Source organism: Seriola aureovittata, chromosome 12, assembly GCF_021018895.1.
Source record: "Seriola aureovittata isolate HTS-2021-v1 ecotype China chromosome 12, ASM2101889v1, whole genome shotgun sequence".
NCBI classification, from domain to species: Eukaryota; Metazoa; Chordata; class Actinopteri; order Carangiformes; family Carangidae; genus Seriola; species Seriola aureovittata.
The window spans coordinates 5205452-5231267 of NC_079375.1; the positions used below are offsets into that span (position 1 = coordinate 5205452).

At 39.5% G+C, this 25816-nt stretch overlaps 1 protein-coding gene across 2 annotated transcripts in view; it reads left to right on the plus strand.

The window, feature by feature from the left end:
* Positions 1–25816, plus strand: part of LOC130178525 (neuropilin-1a-like) — an 85577-nt gene that overhangs the window by 38529 nt on the left and 21232 nt on the right. For both annotated transcript variants that reach the window (XM_056390851.1, XM_056390850.1), the window contains exons 6-10: positions 3992–4158; positions 18261–18416; positions 19472–19616; positions 22663–22838; positions 23158–23313. In XM_056390851.1, the coding sequence (XP_056246826.1) occupies positions 3992–4158; positions 18261–18416; positions 19472–19616; positions 22663–22838; positions 23158–23313 (800 nt within the window). The remainder of the gene's footprint in view (positions 1–3991; positions 4159–18260; positions 18417–19471; positions 19617–22662; positions 22839–23157; positions 23314–25816) is intronic.

Here is a 25816-nt window from a genome sequence, read left to right on the forward strand (position 1 = left end):
AAACATCTAAATAAATCAGAAACAAAACCACTGACCAAATCCTCCGTACATCATTGCAGGGCAAGAGCAGCATATTGTAAAGCTTTTTTTTTAACTTAAATTTGAAAAATTTAAGGTAATTTGTATATTACATTCAACACAATGCACCATTCAATGACTATACAACACACTCTATCAGGAACAGGCTCTGAAGTCTCATATGTATGTAGACAATTCACCAGAGGGGTCAAAGTCATTATCTTCACTTTTATTCATTTCTCTTGTTTGTTTTTGCCATGGGCAAGATGTGGGTGTTGTTGGGTTGTGTGAGTGTGTAGGTGCGTGTGTGTTATGTCTGATATTGATGGTGAGTGTTCATGACAATGTGATAATACATGGATGTAGTCTACATGTATCAAACATGTCTGCATGCACTGTGGTATGTCTGAGGGATAAATCTGACCCTCTAGTGTTAGCTGGGATGGCTGAGAGCTGCAGTGGTGTTAGACAAAGCTCTAATTATCTTAGCTTAAGTAACACACACACAAACACGCACACACAGACAGACAGAGACAATTACTCTTGCCTTCAGACCCCCAGCTAAGCTCAACAGATTGAATTAAAGCCTCTTGACAACCAAATCACATTGTCTTTTGTCCAATTTTTTTTACAACCGCTCTGATGCTATAAACCACCAATTCCCAACCAGGGCTACTTGTACCCAATGGGGGTACCTCAGCAGTTGCCAGGGGGTACGTGGAAAGATTTTAAAGAAGCTAAACTAATTTGGAAAAAAAGAATCATGAAAGAAATCATGTTGTGCAAAAAGTCCACATATCCCATAAAGTCAGCAGTGCTAAAGCTAGCTAGCTGCAGAGAATAGCTAGCAGAGAAGTCTAAACAGTTCTCTAAAAGTACAAATCATGAATAAACAGTTCAAATAGTTAAAGTAATGATTAAACAGTTTAAATAGTTAGCTAAAAGTAATAGGTTGATGGTTGAAGCAGAGAGCTATGAAGCATGGTTACATGGTTACAATATCCAGCTTCTGCTGCTGCGAGTTCGCCAGCAAATGCAAATGTGACCAAACCAACATAAACATAAACTCAGTTATCGCTTTATAATAGTGTTTTTTAAAGAACAGCCAATTCAGTGAACACATTTGGAACATGACGGGTGGTGCCATTGAAGGCATTGGTACTTGCGGGGGTGCGTCTGACAAAAACGGTTGGGAACGACTGCAGTAAAAATTTATCTTCTATTTACACTGATGTTTACACCAATGTTGTGCCTTCAGCCTCTTAAATCTTTCAGCAAGAGCTTCCATTCAAGCACCATCTCTGCTAACAGCCACAGGGGAATCAAGCTCTGATATCCTGCAGTGAATTTACGGTTTTCTCTCACTCCGTCTTGCCATCACCATCAGAAACGGCCTCCAGCTGGGCCTTTGATCAGCTGAACCACCGGTGCGGGCGTCAGTTTTATGTCCTGTCTTTCCTTTTTGGATGGAGAAGTAGAGGGATGGGACTTAAGTTTGTCCCTCGTGCCTGCTGTGAGCGGGACATTGAGGTCGTGTCATGAATAAAAATAAGAAAAGAGCAAAAGAGAAGCTTGTGGAGGTGGGAGCTGAGGCAAAAGGAAAAACAAATAATTTGAGGCTTTTTTAGGAATAAACTGATGCATCAGCTAAATCATACCAGTGTTTTCTACTTTCTCATTGTCTACCTGCAGTTTCAAAGCATGTTCTGGCTTGAATCCGCTGCAGAGAAAACTACTGAATTGTAAGATTTTGGTCTGAAAATTGTCAAGTTAACAAATCTCGAGGATGAGGACAAACTCCAGCTTTGTGTTGCCTGTTTGGTGATGTTGCAAGTAGACTTTCTCCCTAATTTATTTGTGGAAATCGGAATGATGTAACTATGTTTGTGTCAGTCTGGCAGACCCTGTGTCTCCAGACAGCCCTCCCACACACACACACACACACACACACACACACACACACACACACAAAAACACACAAACACACGTTTCCTTTTGTGCCCCCTCCCTCTTCCTTCTCCTGGCTCCCCTGCTGTTACAGAGTGGACACTGCCTCCTCAGAGATAGACATGTACTTTGAGTTTATCCAAATACTGTTTTTGAAAGTGTTTCGTAAGGACACGGGATTGTGCAGTTTCCTCAATCCACAGAGCAGAGCACCATCCTTCAGATAAACATTATTACCAAAATTAGAGCTTCACACTACATTAGCTGCGAAATGCGCCTGTGTGGGTTTGTGTCTATTTATATGTGTTTGTGCATGAGAAGCCTACATATATATATAACAGCTATTTTCATTATTGTTTCATATGCAGATTATTTCCTTTTAGTCAGTAAAGAGAGAAGTAGCAAGTCCTCTCATTTGAGAAGTTTAAACCAGAGAATATTTGGCATTTTTTGCTTGAAAAATAACTGAAACAATAAAACCGCTATCAAATTAGTTGCAAATTTTCTGTTGAACGACTTATCAATTCATCAACTAATTACTGCAGCTGTAATACGCAGTTAAAAATCATGGTGTATGCTGAAAGGATTACTAGTAGATGATTATTGTTTAGATGGTCAACAGAAAATTAATTGATGACAGTTGTGTTTTCTCGTCGCTAAATGTGATGATTTTATATCATAAAAGTGAAAAAAACAGAAACTGGTCATAGTTTTACAGCAAATGAGTGTTGGTCAAAGGAAAAAAATCAATATTAAGACATCGCTCTGGGCTCCGAGAGGCTCTGATTGGCATTTTTCAGTACTTTTTGACATTTGATCATTGAAATAATTCATCAAATAAATGAAAAAACAGACTGACAGATTAATCAATAATGAAGAAAATCATTAGTTGCAGACGTATATATCAGTGCTGTTTGAGAAAAGCCATCAGAAAGCTGTGAGTTTCACAAGTTAAAAGTCATTCTTGATTGGAGTTTTAGCAGTTTTAGCTATATATTTTTTATTATTTTCAATCTGTACACATTGGATTTGAACCAAAAACAATGAGGTTTTAAGAGCTTCAGCTTTAAGAGTGTTTGAGGGCCTTTACTATAACACAAGCCAATCCAGGGTTTTTCTGTTGTTTTAAGCTTTCAATTAAAATTCAGTAACAAATCTGCAGTTTGTGGTGGGTTCCAGCCCCAAATGTCTGTATGTAGGGTAAGTGTGTAACTGTATGAATAATTGTACAGATGCATGAGTTTGGGCTTTTGTGCTGTGAGTGGTGACCGAACTCTGAACTTTAACGTAAAGCGAGCGTCACTAAACACAGAGGCTATTTCAAGTGACCCCTGTGTCTGACTGGCCAGCAGGGAGCAGGGACACACACTTTACAATGTCTGGGTGACACTCTAATCACACTGCTCACTTGTTTTTTTCTGCCTGAGCCAGAGATGAAATGAGCTCTTTTCCTACACAGATTTATGACTTTAACTTGAGGTGTTTCCTTTAGAATCCGGGCTCTGAGCTGAATGATAAATTCAGCCATTAGCAGCAAAAATGAGGGGAGCAAAATTCAGCTCACCCAGCTAACTATCTGTGAAATAGCCTTTTTAAACTCATATTAAAGGGGCGGTTAGTATGATTGTGATCACAAAAAAATTTCCCCTTGTGACCCGACCATAATTAATGTGCAGTGGAATGATGTTTAGGTACAAAAACACACACAGACCACCACAGTCTGTAGCATGATGACATATCTTTATCATATCTTCTAAACGACGACAGTTATGGTTAGGAAATTGATCCAACTGGGTTCCTTGTGGGGATGACAACATCTGAACAGTTAATTGTGTCATGCCATTAGCTATGACAGAAATCCATTTGGGAGATCAGTTGATTCAAATGATTTTATTATTGCTTAAAAAGAAATTTTACACATTAGCTTGGCAACATTTTACTCCACATCACTGGGTATCGGTCATAACTTTGAGCTTCAATGTCGCATTTGAAGTCTTGCTAATTAGCTTTTTTCTGTCTTTGGCAGATTTTGCTTGTATGGAGCCACTGGGCATGGAGTCAGGGGAAATTTCTTCAGAGCAGATCAGCGCCTCCTCCCAGTACAACTCCAACTGGTCCCCTGAACGCTCTCGCCTCAACTACCAGGAGAACGGCTGGACGCCCTCAGATGACACCGTCAGGGAGTGGATACAGGTCAGTGAAGTTTCTTTCATTCCTCTGTTTGTTTACATCCAGCTGCAGAGCATTTACAAAGCTGCTTTAGGTGGTTGAAATAAAGGCCACAAATGAGAATGAATGCACAGATATATACAGTATAATAAAGTGATTAAGGTGTTCAAGCACCAGAACATATCTAAGATCGTGCCACTTACTGTGGAGAATTCTTGAAGTCATCTGGAAAAAAGAAATTATGTCACATTGGCCCTCATTTTAGAGTCTGCTCTCAAAATCTGCGTATGCTCATTCACTCATGGAGAAACTGTTCCTGTTTTTGAACTTGACTGTACCACTGAGATCTTGTTCACAACTGGTTGGAATATTGTTCACTCATTTGTACCATTGCTCCACACGTTATAGGGATGCAGAATGGAAAAAAATAAGCCAATATACATTATTTATTGGATCCTGCCTCTTCAGCACAGTTGACATTTCTCATCGTCATTGTGAAATCCGACATAGCAACCTGCAGTCACTAAATGTGGAAATAGAGCAGCCCAGTGTTTCATTTCTTGAAACATATTCAATATATTTTCCAGCTTGAGGCTGAGCTTTGAGCTCCTGAGTCTTGTTTGGCTCCGTCCACATATCAGAGACAGTGCAAATTACTGCCTCTGTTTCAGTCTGCAACCAAAGCCAGCATGTTATACACTGTTTATTAATACTGTGCAGCTTTCTCCAGAATGGTTCAGAGCATTTAAACTGGTGCGAACAACACCATATACCATATAAGCTCAAGTGGCAGCAAATTATTGCACTATGATGCCCATAAATAGCCCATGAGGTTCTGTTGTCACCCTTAGAGATTGCAACATAATACTGACCTTTTAAAAAAATTCTGATGATCATGAATATTGGGAGATGTCACTAATATTGATTTTTTTTTTTTTAATTGCTTTTTATATGCACATACAACATTTGCGCACTTTGTCTTATCTCTCATCTTGTCGTAGCCACATTCATACAGATGTTACGCAAGATTATTGTTTGTTATAATCTAGAGTTTGCTTTTAAAATATAATAAGTACAACAAACATTATGTTTTGCTAATTTACTGCTGCAGTATATTCACAGTGTTGTATGAAATAGCAAGAAGTTGCATGAATTACAAAAGAGTTGAAAGCTAGGCTAAAGCTAGGCTAGCTAACTTTCAGTCATTTGTGTCTCATTTAGTTATGTTTGTTAAGAAAATAAATTACACTTATGTTGGTTCATCATAATGGATGGTTTTTTGTTTGTTTGTTTTTTGGAGAGAGAGAGAGAGCTGTGAGTAAAAAAAAAAGTAAATTTAGGTGTGCTAGCTGTGGGCTCTCTCCAGCTAGCTTTAGCTCCCCTATGCTAGCTCTGTAGTTGGTTGTCTCTCTGTGGCAGAAGTTGTAATGAATGTGACAGTGACTTGGGCAATGCTTTTAGCTTTTGTGTGGCAGAACATTATATCTTAAGACCATAGGCAGCAATGATTTCTTGAAAGCTAAGTAGGGAGAAACAAAGACTTCAACACGTCTTCAAGATAAATGCAACATCTTTGACATGGACAGTCAAACCACAGCCTGACTGATGCTTAGATTGAGCTGTTTTTTCCTGTGCTCTCGAACACCACTGAAGAAGAGTGTAATCCATCATGTTTGGTTAAAATCACAGGAACTAGAATCTGATTTGTTTTGATTCCTCTTGGCACCAAATTATCAGACCTGACGGGATGAAAGGTCACCAAAACTTTAGAAACTTAAGAGTCCTGGCTCACATACAGTTGGGCTTTGAGAACTCCAAGCAACAAGCACACATGTTTTCCTAATCTGATTTGAACCAATGAAAACTGATTCTAAGTGAGATGTCCTGCACCCCACCACCCCCCAAGATAGTCTCTGTGATAAGGTGCGGCTGAAGTCCAGGACTGTCCCATTGTTCAAGACAGGAACTCATAGAGGAAGACTCACAATGCCCCTTGCAGTAAGAGCAGGCCCTCACTTCCTTCCTGTGGGGGTTACAGCAGGAAGCAGACGGAGAGACCGCCTTAGTGCTGGATTAGTACTAGTAGCACTCTATTGTCTGTCTGGGGACGTCTTTTAGCTACTGGGCCACAGCTGAGTCCTCTGGGATATCATGATATGACAGCATTTTAATAGAGGTTAATGGCTTTATATATGGAGAGAACCTGAATTTACATGAAGGTCATTCAATATTTAGAATTCATGCTCTTTCCCTTATTTTAAATCAATATCAAAACCATCCTCACTTTTAAAATTTAAAAATGGTCATGGAATTACAAGGAGATCATCTTGATACTTTCCTACTAACTCAGAGGGATGATAAACTAGCGCTACCAATACATATGTGCAGTAGTCAATACATTTTCAATTCGATTTGACCCTTTTTCCAAATGCTATAGACAAGCAGAGTCAGAGAGCTCTGTGGGTAGAGTCCAAATAACATGAATAGAGTCTTTCAAACTTACCTTATTGCTCTACTTTGTTGTAAAATCTATTTCTATTGTATATCTAATGTTTACCTTAACCAACAGTTATAGAGACAAAATATTAGATTGATCTATCATAAACTAACAGTTTTATGAGAGGTACGGTTAGAGAAAAAATGTTTGGTTCTTTTATATACATGTAACTTTAAGTCAAGTAAAGACGACTTGTTTGGATTTCATGCAGTAGCTCTCATCTACATTATATAATCCTACAAGCAAGACTTCAGTAGGTCTAGACCCTCAGGGGCCCTGAAGGCCTCAGGTTCACAGATTCACTGCCCCAGGTGTGGCAGTTAGTACACAGTAATGTTAGTAATAACTGGTAGCACTGGTTTGTTTTTGGGCCTCTGGGCAAAAGCAGAGCGCACTGTACCTGGTGGATACTTGAATACAACAGGATACACACACAATGCACAGACAGTGGGTGGAACCAGGGGCGTCCATTAGTTTGTTTATACAAGTAGTGTGTATGTAGTCCTGTTTATTTGCATTGTTTTAATAGTCCTCTATTCAGTCAGAGGTTAATGTTATTGACCAAGTTCAGGTCAGGGGAACCAGCTCTGCATTTCTTCATTTATAAGGGTTTTAAAAGTGTATTTTTAGTATATTGCTCAATAACTATCTTGAGCAGTATATGTAATCTACCATCTTTTTGTTCCACAGCATGTTTTGGCTCCAATACAAGAAATCACCCTTGATAATGCAGGACCTTTAATAAGTGTTGTTTCAGATGACATCATGCTTTAGTTGTGCAATTTAACAAATAATTACAGACCAACTGACACACACACAGTGAGAGTGGGACTTTGAGGGCCCTTGGACAGCCGGAGTCCTGAGGCAGTTGCCTACTTTGCATGCTGGGTAACACAGAAATGCTTTTTAATACTCTTACTGGCAGTTTACAGAAAGCAAACATACTGAGCTAAATATAGCACAAGCAGTAATTTACCTGCCTCCTTGACATGCTCCACCCCACCGTCATGTCACCAAACTCCCCTCTATGCAGATACAGAGCAGAAGCTGTCAGATTTTTTTTTTTTGGTTTTGCTTGATTTGAGCCCTGAGGAGAAAAAAAACCTACCAAATCTTTGGACTTTTTCCACTTCCCACATTTGATCACAGCAACCACCACAATTACAGTAAAAGCAAGAGCCTGCTCATTTCTCATAATATAGAAAAAATGGAGACGTAAAACACCTGGTGCAGTTTGCTGAGCATGGATGTGCCTTGTCAGCAGCATCGTGCCAGTGCTTCCCTGCACACAGCCTCTGCTGCCGGCCTCTGACCGGCTCCAGTGTTTTCCATCAGGACACGCCGACTGTAGATACTAATGGAGGTGACAGCGCTCCTCCTTCAGCTCACCAATCATGAGATTTGCACCAGCGACCTCTCAGTCACACGCTCTCTCTCTCTCTCTCTCTCTCTCCTCCGGCCCGAGGCTAGGCGCTGCGGTGTCCAGTTTGGTGTGTGAGGACAGATTTCTGTATGTGTGTGTGCTCTTCTCCTGCTCAACGAAAGCTTTGTTGGCAGTCCCTCCTGAAGAAACGGCAGAACATCCCCCTGCCACGGTGATTTATAGCCTCAGAACCGGTGCTGTTGCTCACCCTCAGACTCTGTGAGGCCTTTGAGTTATGACTGGTGGTTTTTGTGAGGAGAATATTCCATTTTATTTGATTAAGTGTGGTGCGTGGCCAACTCTGCACAGCATGGTGTGCCTTACGGCTTTCCATTCATCTTACTTGAGAAGAAAATTATGACTTAGTTAATTCTTGCATGCTTGCCTCCTCCACTGCAAACACCTCTATTATTAATTTAAAGGCATTTATATTTTATTGATACTATTTTCAGGTTACTATTCGTAATGTTGTCAGGGTGGTGTTACCCAGTGGCAATTTGGATGGCGGCAGACGGTGAGCTCATTATCTAGCTTTATGATAAATCTGTAATCATATTTTGCACTATAGTGCCTCATTACATCAGTTTGCTGGATATTTGTAATGAAATGGAAATCCCCCATATCTGTAAACCACATTTTAAGCCAAGTAAGGCTTGACAGAGGAATTAAGTGTAATGCTCATTTTACTTGTGCAAATGAGCTTTTAAAGTAACTTTTAATGTGAAAATGATATATTAATCCATGCTTGCAATGAGAAACAGTCATTTAAAAAGAGACTTTTACAGTTATTATTAAACATATTGAACAGCACAAGCAAAGTGAAGAAGGAATCGACATTTCAAGCAATCTGACTTCATCTCAAACACATACAAGTAAAGTCTTTAAAAATCAGATCAGATACAAAAACAGGACGTGATTGTCACTTTCAAGCTCCATTCATATGAATGTGTCCCAAAAACCAGCCAGTAGGTGCATCTGCACAAGCTGTAGTAAACTGACTTGTTATTGAACACTGTGATGTAAGCCCAGGAAAGGCTTCCTTCCCTTCTGACTTCAGGTATTTATAGACGCCCTGCTGTTTGTCTTCAGGATCTATTTGACGCCACCAGGAAGAACTCAGCGTTGTGCATCTGGAGAACACATTTGGGCCTTGTGTGAGCGACGTGTGTTGTCGAAGCTGGGCCGGGGAGGGGGGGGGGCCACAAGACAAAAGATCCTCCAGAGAGCGTTGCAGGGTCTCGCAGTCCAGAGCAGACCTCTGGAGGAAGGTGAACTTCCAAACGTGGGAAATACCAGTAACTGAGGGGAAACCTCAACACAAATCAGTGTCTTTGCACTGTGATAATCATGAATCTAATTTCTTTATCATGAGCGAGGAGAGGCAAAAAGGTGATAAAATGTGAGCTATGTCATTCATCACAGAAAACAAAGCCCCCAAACCAAGTGGCTCTAATTAGCGTTGGGCTCATTTCGGATTAAAATGTCAAGGCTGCTAAAAGGAAGTACTTTCATCAGTGCCAGAGTCGTTTAGAAATTATGTAATGAGATTTTAAGGGCCCTGCGGTTATAAAAGTTGTTCAGCAGATACATAATCATGTTAAAGTTCCAAATAAAAACATTAGCGTGTGATTTTTCAGCATAAACTTAAAGGACCATAGCAATGGTTTTGCGAGTTTCAACTCTCTAACCAGAAAGTTTTACTTGACAGTTTTTCTGACCATTTTCCTGCACATGATGTACAATTATAGATATTTGGATCATTTTTTTCAACCATTCCTAACAACTTTTCATTCAATTCACTTCTGCACGGCAATCTATCATGTCATCAATCATGACATTCAATTAGCAGACGGGTGAAACTTGTTTGGGTTGTGTTATCCATCACTGTGAAAAACACGTCTGTTATTGTGATTATTTGAACATGAACATCATTTTTAGGAGACAGTCTAATTAGTATGTTGTTCATTTTGGATGGAAAGCTGCAGGCTGCAAAAAAAGAAAAGTATTTCAGAAATGAGAAACTGATGCCAAAGTGTTGTTGTAAAAGTCTTTGTTGGATTTTAACAGTTAACACGGATGATTACAAAAGTTTTTACGTAACTTTGATGGACCATGTTAAAAACCTTAGACTACAAATCAGCTTTAATTCACAGTTGTGGACTTTAAAATAGATAAAATACAGCTTTAGATAGATATCCATGACAAATTACTACCACAGCTTCTGAGTCAGCTGACAATGATGCTGCAGGATGAATACTTCACTTGTTACTGTTACTGAACAAAATAACCGCACTATCAAATCAGCCAGACATTCAGTTTTTCTTTAAGGAGAACCAAAGTATTCTCTTGTTTTTATTAGTAAATAAACTTGAACATGTAGCGAAAAGTTTCTCTCTCCCTGTGTAATCCATTGCATTCCCATGGGGCATCACTGTCTTAACACTAAGACCTCAGATGAGAACTGAGTAACTGAAGCCCTTTCTTTAACTATCACTGTTAGAGCAGTATCCTGTTTTGGCAGGAAGTAGCAGTGTTTTCGTTCAATCTCATTTAGCCACACTTAGACTGAATTATGTCCCCTTCCTGCATTTTTTCCCTTCATTAAAAAGCTCTAAGTGTGACAATTTTCTGTGGCATAAATGCAGGCACTGCCAAGTGTTGAGTAATTAGAAGATGGAAGAGCAATTAGCCTTAGTCATTTGACGGAGGAAGTCTGGAGAATGGAGCTGTGACCAGCCGCTACAGAAAACATATAATGACTGTGACGGCTGGCCAATAGATTACTGTAAGTGCTGAGGCTTTTCCTGTTTTAAAAGGGCCAACATCATCACTTTATTTAAAAACCCAGGTAAACAGTGTTTTTCTCACTTTAAAGATGTCAGGTTAAGACCTTTTTTGTCCACAATACCTGCACATTAGTAAAACCTTCATCATCATCATCATCTTCCAAAGTCCTATGTTTAAATACCTCTGTGAAATATGTTTCTCAAATTACCTTATGCATGTATCTATACCTGCACAATTGTAACTGCACTGGGGTAAAGTCCCTTTTTAAAAAGCATATAGAATGTGGCACACTCCTTTGTGTTATGTTTTTGATTTTTAAACCAAAATTTTAATGGGAAAATCCCTCAAGTTCACTTTTCCAAAAGCGAAGTTGAAGTTCATCATTATATCATTTAAAATACTTATATCAGTTCAGCATCAGTGATACAACCTTTCCCATCAACAAGTTAAAAGAAAGAAAAAATTAACAGGTAATTTGTATTGATCAAATAATTGAGCATAAAACAAAATTGCAAAAAATTACCCTTCACAATTTCCCACAGAACCCAATAAGATTTAGTTTAGTGTTGCATAAGACAAAGCAAATCATCACATCCTCATAAGAAGAAGAAGAAGTTGGAATTTAAGATAATGTTTGGCTCAAGTTTTGCTCAAGTAGTGGACACCAGGGGTGGCTTTCTGAAAATTGCCCCCTCCCATTACAGGAGAAACGACCTGTATTATGGTTGCACTATATTCTGATCTAGTGAGAAAACTGTTGATAGAGAAATGCGTCTTTAATTCGTCTCCATGTAAGAACAGACAATATCCATGCGAAATGGCAACTCTAGAAAGAAACTTTCACTCTTTGATTCTTGTAAAGGGACACCAAAACCCATGTTTTTGTATTGCCCAGACTAGCTAAAGAGGTCATAAAATGATTGATAGAGGAGAAATAAAAATGTATTTAGTTTATTTTTGTTGACATTTCTGATTCTTGCGTGTTTTCTTGTGAACCACCATGTACTCCCATCTGTTAAAGCTTCTAAAAAGCCTTCAAATTAAACAATCTAAGGTAAACAAATCACTGTTGAACTCACAACTCATGTCCACACCAAGAACACAACCCAGGTCACAAGTAGAAGTTGCGTCATTTTAAGGGGTCGCAAGCCAAAATGTTTGGAAACCACTAATTTAGACGAACTAAAATTCACCCCATTACTTCACTTTTAAACCCAACTCTTCATGGTGGAATCAACAACAGAAATGAACTTGCAACTTACAATGCACAGTGTGTTTGTCACATCCAGAATGTGAAATGTTCGGGGATGCATCTCGTGGGAATTTAGATCAGAACGCAGCTGGGAACGGCGGCGAGCACTCCCACGAAACCTCGTTTCCCAGGGGTCTCCCTGTCAGTCACAGAGCCCACACAGACCTACGGGAAGCTATTTTCTTCTCTTTTCTTGGAAAAGCATCAGTGGGGAAAAGTTAAATAATGGCCCTCTGGTGCCTTCCCATGTACAATATCACAGTGGCAACGTCTCTATGGTAATATAATTACACACCATATATTACACAAGCATCCCATATACTGAAGTGCTGAGTGTATTTTGGTATGCAACTGATAATTTCCAAACTTAACAAACAAGCAATTTTGTTTAGTTGAAGTGGAGAGAGATAGAAGTCAAATGGAGTGTCACCTCATTTAATCCACAGTGATGAAAATAAATGGATTCTACTTCATGCTTTAATACAGTTTGGAAGAAGTTGATGTGATAACTATATATGGAGCTGCTTCAGTGAAGTATTCTTAAATTTAGATAAGCTTCAGTATTTGTGGACAGTATACTGATTTAAAAAAGACCACTGTAAGGCTTTCTGTTATCGCCGCTGCTCTCTTTGATGATGGCTATCTTTTTAATAATCTTTTTTTCCATCTTTTTCTTTTTCACGCACTTTGAACAGCCTTGTTTCTGGACGCTGTGAGATAAAATGCCTCGGCCATCTGAACAAGTTTTTATCTGTTATTTAGCCCTTAGATGATAATTTTCATGAGAAATCTGGGAGAAAAAGTATAGCCACAAGATGTGATAACGTCAGTGTAATTTCATTTGGAGTTACTTATTATAAGGATTTCTTTGAACAAGTGAAACTGCCGGCGAAATAAGGATGATCACAAGTTTATTAGAAAAAATGAAAAAAATAGAACAAGTTACATAGTGTTACTCCATCTTAAACTAAAAACGAAATCAAAGCAGTTCCAAAAATGGATGTTGAATAAGTCTTTTCAGTTTTTAAGATGTCTGTGTCCCAAGATCTGAGTCTGTTTGTGTTTGTTTACTGTCCTGGGTATTTTAACTCAATTGGACACAAGACATTAATTTTAGTCATACAATCAAACAGAGGAATTACCCTTGGCCACAGACAAATGTCGGCTATTTTAAGCCATGATAGCTTATTGCGTTGTATTAGCAGACAGCAGCCATGGTCTGCAAAGTTTTTACAGTTTAAAAATCCTCATTTGGAGGCGACCCAGTGACTCACCTGGTAGAGCACATGCCACATAGGCTTAGTCCTAACCACAGCGGCCTTTTGCTGCATGTTATCCCGTCTCTCGCTCTCCCTGACCTTCCTCTAAGTCTCTCGCTGTGCTATCAGAATAAAAGCAAAACATAACTTTACAAAATCCTTATTTGTCAGTAGGAAAACATCAACCTAAGAGGTGCAGGAAAGCTGTGTAGCTGTTTAGTTTCCATTGAGGATCTTCATTCTAAATTCACATATCTACCAAGATTACCCGTGAGGCAGTATTTTAATAGTATTTTATAGTTTAATAGTATTAAAACCTGTACTCACAAAACTGTGCATCATTGGTTTGTCCCAGTTTATGTGCATCTTTTTCCCTCATCTGCACAGCCTGTCATGTTAATGCTGTCGCACAGGTCCGGGTAATGGCAGAGGGACACTGACTGAATTTCCAGATGTGTGACATGGAAACTTTAACACAGCTTGTTTGTTTGTTTTTGGCTAAGAGTTGATCATTCTTCTATATATAACTCTTGTGCTTTGATCATAGACCACATGGTTAAGACATTTAGACACAAATCTGTTAGTTTGCTAATTGTTGCACTTTGTCAGTTAACTTTAGTTGCTTATTATGTGCTAACTAATACATTAGCTAGCTCCTATTATACAACAGTTAGTTCCAACCAAGTGATTTGATTGGACGAGAGGCATTCCATGAATGCTGATATAGTGTACAACAGCACGGGGACTTTTTACTACTTGCATCGCTCCGCTTCAAAAGTGTTCTATTAACCGTTAATCAGCGTTACATTAACAGTCGTTATCTATCTTTTTTGATTGTAACAAACTTTGCAAAGATGAATATATTTCTAGAAATAACATTTGAATTATGCATTGAATATTCAGTACAACATCACGCCCTCTTGTGTGATATTGCTTAAATAAGCCATTGCTAGTTCTGTGTCGACATTTGCACCCAAGCCTCTGACATTTTGGAAAATATGTTTGTTCATATTGCCAACAGTCAGATATCAATTAATCAGTTAATGTTAATGATTCAATTGGTCATCAGTATGCTCTATTTACTAATGATAATGTAAATAGTAGCAGTGTTAAGAGTTAGCAGGTCCTTTTATCAGCCCTCACCTTTAAGTTATGGCAGCCTGAGAGTCAAAACCCAGGGGGGAAAGTACTGAAGTACTCATTGCTGCTTGTCAAGCTCATTCACACACAGTAATAAAGGAAGGCGACTGAAATTAGTGTATCAATACTTTATATATCAGCTGCTTTATCTGCTCTCTTGTCTCATGTGGACTGTGGTGAGGGGTCACAAACTGGATTTTAAAAAAGTGAGGGGGATGTGTTCCCCCCGCCCCAGTGGAAAGTTCACCCATGGTTCAGTTACACAGTAATTTTAGTCCTTATTTGCTCACAGTTAGTCTCATAAAGTCTGCTATTGGTCCAACACAACCTCTTAACCTAGAGGGTTACAAACACAGACACACACACACACACACACACACACACACACACACACACACAGACACACACACACACCACAGGTCACACACTAGTCATTAGTGATGCGGGTCGACAACCGTAAAATTGGTCCTGAACTGGTTCCCACACACACACACACACAGACTGCCTCCTATGCGCTAAATGATTGTGATGTCACACACACTCTTCAGTATCTCAGAAAACAGACTCCTCCGGACGTCCTTGTTGGATCAGCACCCTGAGGCTCAACCTCAGTGTATCGTTGACTCAACTGGTTTGAATTAAACTCAGGATTTAAATCACATTATGTCACAAGTAAATCACCATGACAACACTCTTTGACACATAGTTGGTGACTTTCAGAATTAACTTGTGGAATTACTTTATTTCTGTTATTTAGGCCGCAACTGTTGGGATGGTTTATTGTTAACAGGTTGTTTTTTGTTTATGCACAGGTTTTTCTTTTTCTTTTCCATTTCTGTTTTATTTGCAGCAGCCTTTATAATTCCATATATAATGCATTAGCCTCTTGTTTATTAATTGCTTATCAAATTTTTTTAGCTTTCTCCTCAATGAGACAGACTGCTCAGAGTGGAAGTGACTTTGGCTTATTCACCATAGTCTTTCGGCCTGTGGGGTCAAGGGTCACTAGACTTGTCTTGGGTATATTCTTCTGTGTGTGTGTGTGTGTGTGTGTGTGTGTGTGTGTGTGTGTGTGTGTGTGTGTGTGTGTGTGTGTATTTGTTATGTGTTTTGTTTGTTCCTGCGTGACAGTATGGGTTGAAGAGTACAAACCTAATGTTATTACTTTATCAGAAACTTAGGATATCTAACAATGAAATTAAATTTACCTAAATGTCTTATACAGAGTGTAGTGTTGCCACATGTGTGTCCTTTAATCTGGTTTCTGAGTTAACTGTCCTTGATGTTGAGCCTTTACATTTTGAGTGTAATATTGTAAAGGTGGCATGAGAATAAGAGTATAACTGGAAACATTTATAGCCCTCCCTCTGCACCTGCTGAATCCATTAACTGAATCATTTCTACTATAAATTCTAATGCCTGCAGAATTGAAATTATTATATTAGGTGACTTCAGTAAGAAGTGGATTGATAAATCTTCTAGTTAAGAAAAAAACCTTTTTGAAAACCTGAACCTAACCCAGTTAATTTATGAGCCCACTCGTGTTACATCTACCAGTCAATCTGCTTGACTTGATACTGGTTTCACACCCAAATAGATTTTTAACAGCAGGGGCTGTATCTGACTGCCTCAGTGATCAGGCTGTTGTGTACTGGAAAATTAGCTTTCCCAAATTGCCACCCAAATTAATTTGAATCAGGAAATGAGAAAATGAATATAAATCGATTAATTAATGATTTAGTAATTAATTTCACTTAACTGGGGCAGGTATCAACTAATACCAAATGTTCTTGATGCTTGGGACTGTTTTTATTTTGAATTCACTGACATTGTAGATGAACTTGCTCCCTTGAAAACAAAATCAAGGAAAGGCATCTGGATAACTTATCCTAACTTAACCTTATAAGTATTTTCAGGCAGAGAGATACTGGCATCCTGCTGACTCTCTAAGTCAATAGCAAAGAAAAGCCCTTATGTTTAAAGCGTCCTCTGATTCCAATAATTTACCTGTTGATATTCACCCCGTCTTCTTATTATAAGACCAGTTGTACATGTCCATAATAATTACATCTCTATAATTATGTTTTATAACTTTATTACTCAATGCCATGACTGACATTAAAAGTCCCATATTTTACACTTTTTCTGTGTTTTATTTGAAGTGTTGATCCATAGGAAGATATATTTATGGTTTTAAGAATCAGAATCCTGCAAGGTTGGATAGTGGGTTCAGGTAAAGGTGACTGTTTTGTTGTGACATCACAAAATTACAGAAGTCCTGACGGCTGGTTTTAAGGCTCAGTTTCTGAATACAGGCTGTGTGCATTTCTCTGTGGACTGAGGCTTTGATACTTTCACAGTGTTAATATAGAACCTAGACCTGTTCTATAATCAAACAACACATGGACATCTGGTTTATTACTTGATATTTATTGTTTTCTGTTTGTTTGTTTGTTTGATTGATTCTCGTCACATTTAGTATCGCTCAATCATCACGTTGTTATTTACGTTTTGTTAAACGCCCTGTTGAATTGTGTTTATATTGAATTGTTGTCGTTGAGGATCCTCTCGAAAAGGAGACAGTACATCTCAAGAGGTTGTTCTTAAATAATTTCCAATCACAGTATACATACAAGCATAGATGAATAACATCAATTGTCAATAAGCAGAACAAAGCGAAAAGTACCCTAAGACATGTGAGTTGGAAACCCAGTCCGGTCCATACCTGCAGTGCTGAGTAACGCAGCTTGTATTGTGAATCCAGACACCAAAATGACTTAGAGGATTTTAAGAGCTGTTTAATCTGTCAGCACCTCATCTCATCATGTTTAAGAGGCTATTTGAAGAGAAAAGGATTGAGGAGAGCGCTCATTACTTACAACACTTGTCAGTAGTTTAGTAGTGAAGTATACAGACTGCATAATGTTCCTGTGAAGGTCTTTGTTATGTGGTTTGCCTCTCTCTCTCTCTCTCTCTCTCTCTCTCTCTCTCTCTCTCTCTCTCTCCCTCCCTCTCTCTCCAGCGTCCTGCTCTGATTTTTCACTGTCTACTTATGGGCAGATCACAGTATAATTAATGAGATCTGAGCCTTTGTTTCCCCGTACGCTTCAAATGAAACATGGTACTAGACAGTATTGCATTTGTAAGATGATATTTTGGCTTTTTGTGTATAAGCTGGTACTAAGTGATCCATTTTTAAATTTCAAATTATATCTTGCTTGTAATGTCCAAAAGGAAATCTCCAAAGAGAAAAATGTGCTTCTTTTGGATGCACTTACACTTTTAGATCTGTTTAGAACAAATGTAAACCTCATGCCTGAGTAGTCTCGGGTTAAATCAGGCTTCAAAATACAGAACTTTTGCATCTTCAGGCTTTTATTTGCTTTAAGTGGGTTTTCTCATTTGCTGTCCATCTGGATTTTCTATCACAAATCCACTTCTTTATCCTCCAGTCCAGTGCATACCCAACTTTTTTGTCCCTAATGTACCCCACAGCCCTGTCAGACCAACTCAAGTCATTGACACAGTTTATCCCTTGTGTTATAGTGCAGCTATTTATGCACTTTTAGCTGTTAAATGTATATATATCATTGTATAGTGTTCAGGTGTTATATCTGTCTATACGTGGATATTTTAAAAGTTTTTGTAAATTAGTTGAGCTGCTCCGAGTTCCCCCATGCGGCTGCAGATATACTCACTGCGGTACCTCGCCTTAATCTTGTCTGAAGTTTTCCATTGACTTGTCAATGTCATTAACTGTGTTCCCAGGTGGACCTGGGATTTCTCAGATTCGTCACAGCCATCGGGACTCAGGGAGCGATCTCAAAAGAGACCAAGAAGCACTACTTTGTCCGCTCATACAAGGTGGACCTGAGCTCAAACGGAGAGGACTGGGTCACTGTGAAAGAGGGCTCAAAGCAGAAGGTAATGATGAGTCATTAATGCTGTCACAACCCTTATCTATATGATATTGATGACTAATGAAGGACAGGCACTTTAATCAATGGGGAAGAAAGTGTGGACAGCTGAATCAATGTTTTCTAAGGCTGACAACACTTGGCAGCATGCCTAACCTGAAAGTCTGCTTTATATCCCACTCCTCTCATCACAATCACAATCAATTTCTTTAGAGGAACACTCTTGTACTGGAAGTTGGCCTGCTGACATTGGTGAAGAAATAAATTGACAGAGTTTCTCATTAAGCAAGATATTGATAGACGTGGTACAAGTACTGCTAGCATTAGCATCAACTAAATCATGTCAGAGTCTCCACTACTGTTAAATGGAGCCTGAAGAGTTTCCATGGTGCTACATTTGGCTCCGGTGCCAATATATGTGCCGGTTTGTTCTGTTTGAGTACTAAAGAGAGGCTGAGAAGTCAAGTGTCTTTAGTCACAGGTCGGGATCAAACAACATGTCAGGAAATGCAGCAGCAGCAGAAGTCACTACAATAGCAGTAGCACTTAGTCTTGGACAATATCCAAAATGTAATATCTTGATACAGTCCAAATATATACACATATACACGCTCACACACACACACACACACACACACACACATATATATTCGATATTATGGAAAATGCCAGGAAATATTGCAATATTCAATGTTATCGAATATCTGCCCAAGCCTAGTAATAGTAGTAGTTTAGCAGCAGCAGCAGCTGTAGTAGTATGAGTAATAGTAGTGGTAATGGTAGTAGTTGTAGAAGAAGCAGCACAGTACCACAGAGTAGGGGTAGTGATGGTAATACCTGTAGTATTGTTGGTTCAGCAGAAGACACTGTAGCTGCAGTAGTAGTAGGAGTATGTATATGTAATATGAGTTTCAGTAGCAGTAATGGTAAAAGCAGTAGTACTAGTAGCAGTTATCAACAGTTGTACCAGTTTCAGTAGCAGTAACAGTAGCATTAGTGGTAACATCAGTACTAGAAGTAACAAAGTAACAGAATCACTAATCTGTGTTGTCTTGTCTTCAGATCTTTCAGGGGAACCACAACGCGATGGACGAGGCTCGCGCCTTTCTTCCCAAACAGACTCTGGCTCGCTACATCCGCATCCGCCCCATGTCCTGGGAGCAAGGCATCTGCATGCGCTTCGAGGTCTACGGCTGCAGAACATCAGGTAACGACGTTACAAACACTCACAGAAAACACACTCAAACATACTGACTGGAGACTGCGCTCCCAGCTCCAACTGTTGACGCACTGATTTATGTTTTACAATGACTTCCGGCACTTCCTGTTGGTGCTGCAATCCATATTTTTTTTACATATTTCATTCATATGAAATTTCATGGATTTTCTTCTTAATTACTTTTTCCCGGCCCCACAGGGATGATTAAAGTTTAATGTAATGTAAATCTTATCTAATCTAACACACACATGCAGTGTAGGCGTTTCGCTAACACCCAAACTCGTTTATTTGCTTATTCTCTAATATATTAAACAACAGCTAGTAAACACCACAGACACACACAACCACCAGTACACTTTTGTAAATGTCATATCTACACACAAAACACACACATGACACATATTGACTCACTGTGTTCAAAACCTTTTCTCTCACTTCGTAAAAATACAGTAAAAGTACACAAATTTTCTCCATTTTCCATTAAAGATGTATATTATTTGTATGTATATTATCCGTTGTCTGTGCTATTCAAAGCATCCTGCCAATAATTCCTTCCTCTAACTTCTAGTCAATAGTCTGAGAGGTTTTACAAACACTAAATCTACTTTTCTAAACCTATGATTCTTTCACAAAGGCAGAATCTGTTGTTTTTTTTTTACACATTGGAGAAAAATATTCGTTAATATGAATGAACGCACTTCCCTAAACCTGGGAATACATCTTTTCTAAGACAAAATAATGTTAACTCTTCATGCAAAAAGTTTGAAGGAAATGAGTGACAGTCCAAAAAAAAAAAACACTTCTTGACAAGTTTTACCTGCTTTTGGCGCTGGTCGACTGTTCTCTCCAGACTGTGGACTCTCCCTTTAATAACATTTTCTCACTTTTACACATCGTGAATCAAGCTAACATCTTTTTGGCTGCCGGATGAGAACCTCCTGCTGCTCGCTGTTGATTTAAAATAATCGCTGCTTCCAAGGCGAGCGCAAAAACTCCCACAGAAGGACGGCGTTATTCATTACAGAGGAGCGGAGGAAAATCATGCTGCCTCATTACTCACCCTCTAACATTATATAAACCTCAGTCCTTGATATGCTACAAGCCACTCTCGGTAGGAGAGCTCCATAAAGTAGATATTAGGCTCTTATTCATTGGAGAACAGGCTGTGGAGTGCTAGACAGGTGATTCAAGAGATATAATGATACAACTGGGAAAGTGTGTGTGGTGTGCTTTTATTGCACGTGCAGCAGAACTATTATTCACTCCTAAACCCGTAACTTTAAACTTGATTCTTATTTTTAACTAAATTCAATATAAATTCCACATGTAATCCTAAACCAAACTCCTAGTCCAAAACATGCATTTTAAAGAAATGACAAAATACATCTCACTTTTTTACATTTGACCCATTTCTTTTATCCCTGGGAGGACATTTGTTACTCATAAGCTCAGAAACACATGAACACACTCAGACAATGCTGTTGGGGGTTTCCATAAAGAGCGCAGAGTAGCTGTAAATTCACATTGTGGAGGAATTTACATCCTCAGTAGCTGTTGTTGTTGAGCTCCAGACATAACTCTGGGAGCATTTGTCAAATTCAAATATCACTCTGAGACCACGACCTTTTCAGCCAGGATATTAGATCTAGCTTGTTGTGGATAATGGATTAAACTTGGCTCACAGTGACCCAGACCGTTGTTTCCAAATAATTTAGTTTCATTAAGTTTGTTTATTCCGAGAAAAACACAAGCTAAAGTCTCTCAATTATCCACTAATCATCCCAGTTTATTTCCTAATACTTGACCTCCTGAAACAAAAACATTAGAGGGAGCAGACTTCCCTGGTTGTTCAACAGTATGTTATAGCCTGAAGGTCACATGCAGCATTTCCTTCAACAGGCGACTCAGTCAGTGTCAAGTACCCATGAGACAAGACTTCAACCTCCAACACGTTGTAAGGATTCTGCTACAAGCTGCCTCTTGACCTCTGCCAATGTGCCTGTGTGCAAATCGCAGGACACAACAAAAAGGACTAATTCCCCATTGTAGTAGTATACTGTATTTGGTTGTAATGGTGGCAGTGGTTGTTGACCTTTCCACACGTCAGACCAAGAATAACACATTTTTTCTGCAGGTACAGAAGATATGCATAAATCTTTTTCCCCTTCCTTCCCATCAAAGGTTTTTTTTTTTTGGGGGGGGGGGGGGGGCAGAGGGTGTTAATTGGCCAGTCAAATTCATGCAAGCACGACATTGATTAATTTATATGAAAGCTGTGATTCTGCATTTGTCCTGCCTGTTATAACGTTGTTGCAAAATCCACTTTTCTCTTCTGCCATCTGATAAACCTCCAAATTCTTAGATCTGTTCCTCAAACTTCAAACCCACACTTCCTGGATCACATTTCATTGTCTCACCGGTACCTGAAGCAACACCAACGCAGCCCTTCACATTGTTTCTTTTTAAAAAAACTGGGCCGTTTTTGTTCTTAACACCCACTAAGGAGGCAGCATTTTTTTGACACTGCTATTATTGGTGTGAGCAGAGCATTAGTAAGAGTAGTAGCAGAAGGAGAAGGACAACTGGTAGGAAGCGTAAATCATACTGTTCACATCTGCATATGGGACACAAACATTCCAGCGTCTGCCCACGTTCGTACACGCCGACAAACATGTGAACTACAACTGTAATATAAACAGAAGGGCCTTTAGCATACAACACCTTCCTCCCTTACACCCTCAAACTGGATAAGGAACCCCCCCCCCCAACAGGGAATCAATCTTCATTTTAGACAAACTCATCCCAGAGATGATACATGAATCTTTAGTGTTTCGACTCTTGAGTTTAAACACTGCAGCAAACCCCAGAGGGCACCAACTAAAACCGCTGACTAAAGCAGTGGCTAGATAAGGACGACAGTGGTCTTCTTTATCATACTGCACGCCTCTCAAAAGTTTCTTATACGCCATTCTCTCCCTCTCCCCCTCTCTCCCCCTCTCTCCCTCTCTCTCCCTCTCTCTCCCTCTCTGTACAGACTACCCCTGCTCTGGGATGTTGGGGATGGTGTCAGGTCAGATCTCAGACGCTCAGATCAGCGCCTCGTCTTATGCCGACCGGGGCTGGGTGGCTGAGAACGCCCGCTTGTTGACGGGGAGGTCGGGCTGGACCGGGCAGCAAACCAAGCAACCCTTCAGAAATGAATGGCTACAGGTGGGTTCACAACTCGGCTGTCATATTTTAAAAACAGGGATGGTGAGTTTAGTGATCCATCAGTTAGTGAATGTTCTTGAGCAAGACCTTGACCTCAATCATAAATTTAACTCCAATAAAACTACTGTAACCTTGATCCCTCCCTTTTGTTTTTTAACTGTCTAATACAAGATTATAACGTTTGTTTTTAGGCATGAATCAGACACACTGATACACAAAACTTTAGCCATATCAAAATAGGATGTCAATCAGTCTGTAATCAGACAGTTTGTCTGTTACCTTCAGCTGACTAACTGTTCGCTCTCGTCCTCCCTGGCAGGTGGATCTGGGCCAGGAGAAGATGGTGAGCGGCGTGGTGATCCAGGGAGGGAAACACCGCGACAGGAACGTCTTCATGAAGAGGTTTAAAGTGGGCCACAGTCTGGACGGAGAGGAGTGGACCATCGTCAAGGAGGACAACACCACCAGGCCAAAGGTTGGTTTGCTTATACCTCTTTCCAACAGAAGACACACGCTGCGTTTTACTGCTGCCACAGGTTGCTGCTCCGTATTGTAATTCCATACATATTACTGATAAAATTACACAGAGTCACATTTACAGACGTAAAGCTGAGTTTCCTCGGATCGTTGTCTCTCTTCTATTCTCTCTTTTTTTTGGACACATGAGTGGATCCGTTAAATGGTGTTTAAATGTGAAAATGTCAATTAGAGCCTCAACCCTAAGAGACGCGTCTCTCTTTTTGGCAGTTAAATTTTTATTAAGCCGGGTTTTATGTGGCCCACGTCCAACCCCGGCTGAGAGAAGGGCTTCAAAGTCAGGTTGGATGACAAGTGTTGACTCTTTTAAGTTCAACTGCCAATCAGTGGTGGAAGAAGTATTCAGACCCTTATAAAAACACTCTCTTGCACTACGTGTAAAAGTCATGCACTCAAAATGCTTATTTGCACTACAGGTACTTGTCAAAATTCAGTTCTACCTCTCTGTAATGTAGTTTTGTATTAAGGTGTCGATATATTTCTAAGTTCATAAAGATTGCAACTGAAAAGCTTGTAGGTCTCTCAGAAGTCTCATGTGAACTGCTCCACTAAAGTAGATCTGCTTCTACTTTTTTGTATTTTTTTCGTATATCTGTCCCGTTCAGTGGCAGTGCGGTGATACACGCCAATACAGATCAACAGAAAGTAAATTACAAGAAAGCCAGATAAAAGGTTGTTGACATGAAAATTGCTGTAATCTGTAATAATTCCAGAAAGCCGACGGACAGACGCTGGACTTGTCGCAGTGCTGCTTCTGCAGTGAAATGGTTAGCACCCAAATTACAGGCTGCTATTCATGTGAACTCGAACAGTGCTGTTTGTTGAACGCGTTTGTCTGATGTGCTCAACAAAATCTTCACATGAAGAAAAATAAAGCTCAAGGGGAATTAGGGTTGTTGTTGTTGTTGGAGCAAATAATATTGGGGTACAACAAATGAATACGAACTACATAAAGAGAGAAAAGAAATGAGGTTACACACAGAGACGGACAGTTTATGGAAAGCATGAAGTAAAGTTACAGTATTCTCATGATGTGCAAATAATGACAATATTACTGAGGCCAAGGCCAAATGAGGCAGTGCTCTATGTGCCGCACCTCACATATTTATCTATCGATTGATTTGTTCCTTCACTCATTCACTCAAACTTTTCAGCGATTCTTGACAACAGATCAGAGTTCCCAGAATTCTCATGTGGTGTCGTTAACGTCTGTGCTGGTGCTGCAAGGATACAGTCAGCTGTAATATGGTAATCAACGTGCGGACAGCTTAAAAACCTTCTAATGTTATTCCTCTATGATTCCCTCATCAACAAATTTAGCATTAATGTAGCATCCTAAAATGTGTGTGCCAGAAGAAAATATGTAAATATACTCTAAGTCATTTTGGCCATTATTTATTTCAATTTATAAAAGATATATCTATGTATATGTAGTACTTTATAACTCATATTAAACACTCCACTTTTTTGTATGTTTTCTGAGCACTGTTAGGATTTCTCACACAATGACAACTTGACAAACCATCAGATGGTGAAGATTGTTTGTCATGATCAAAAGCTCCAGAAAAGCCACTAAATGGCCCTTGTAGTGAGGCCGTTTTCTCAGTTGGTTATGAGTATGTTTATTAGATTTATTATTAGGCTCAGGCGGCATCATGTGTTAGTTCAGCCGTTCTGGTTTGTTCAGAATAAACAAGAAGATTGTGTGGTTGGCAGCATGAGAAGTGAGTGACTGAAGGAAAAGAGCGCCACCTACAGAAACTCCAACATCACCAACAGAAACTCCAGAGAAGATCACTGTTTGATTGACAGGAAGTGTCGGAGCAGAACAATGACAGCTTTGTACAAAAGATGGATCCGGCATCAAAATTCAAAGTGTCACAGTTGACCACTTGAAAGACATTATAAAACCGGAATTTAACATATATATATATATATATATATATATATATATACAGTATATGTTTAGCTCTTGGTTTGTAACTCTTCTTAGTGATTTAAGTGACTTTGATTCTCATCCCCAAGAGGAAATTCATGTCATTGCTTTAAAGACCCGACTTCCTCTCCTTGCCCGGCCCCGTTGGTGCGACATCCTCCTCTATGTGTTCCAGATGGCGGGGCGGAGGACGAGGTTAGCCACCAGACTCCTGCTGATTTGCTGCAGACGGAGCTGTAGATGCTCCTCTGTCTCTCCTCTCAGAGCAGAGACTCTATGCTCTGTTTCCTGTGTCTTTTTATAAAACCTCATCAAAAGACGAGGCAGGAAGGCTAAGTGAGGCCTGGCCACTGCATGTATTTATATATGCATGGGCACAGTCACATGCACACACACACGCTGTACATACTGTATGTGCTGATGCATAAAGATGAGTGTGTATATGTACAGCAGGAGACCGGCCAGCTGGTAAGTTTACCTTAGAAGAAACTCTGAAATCCTGAGA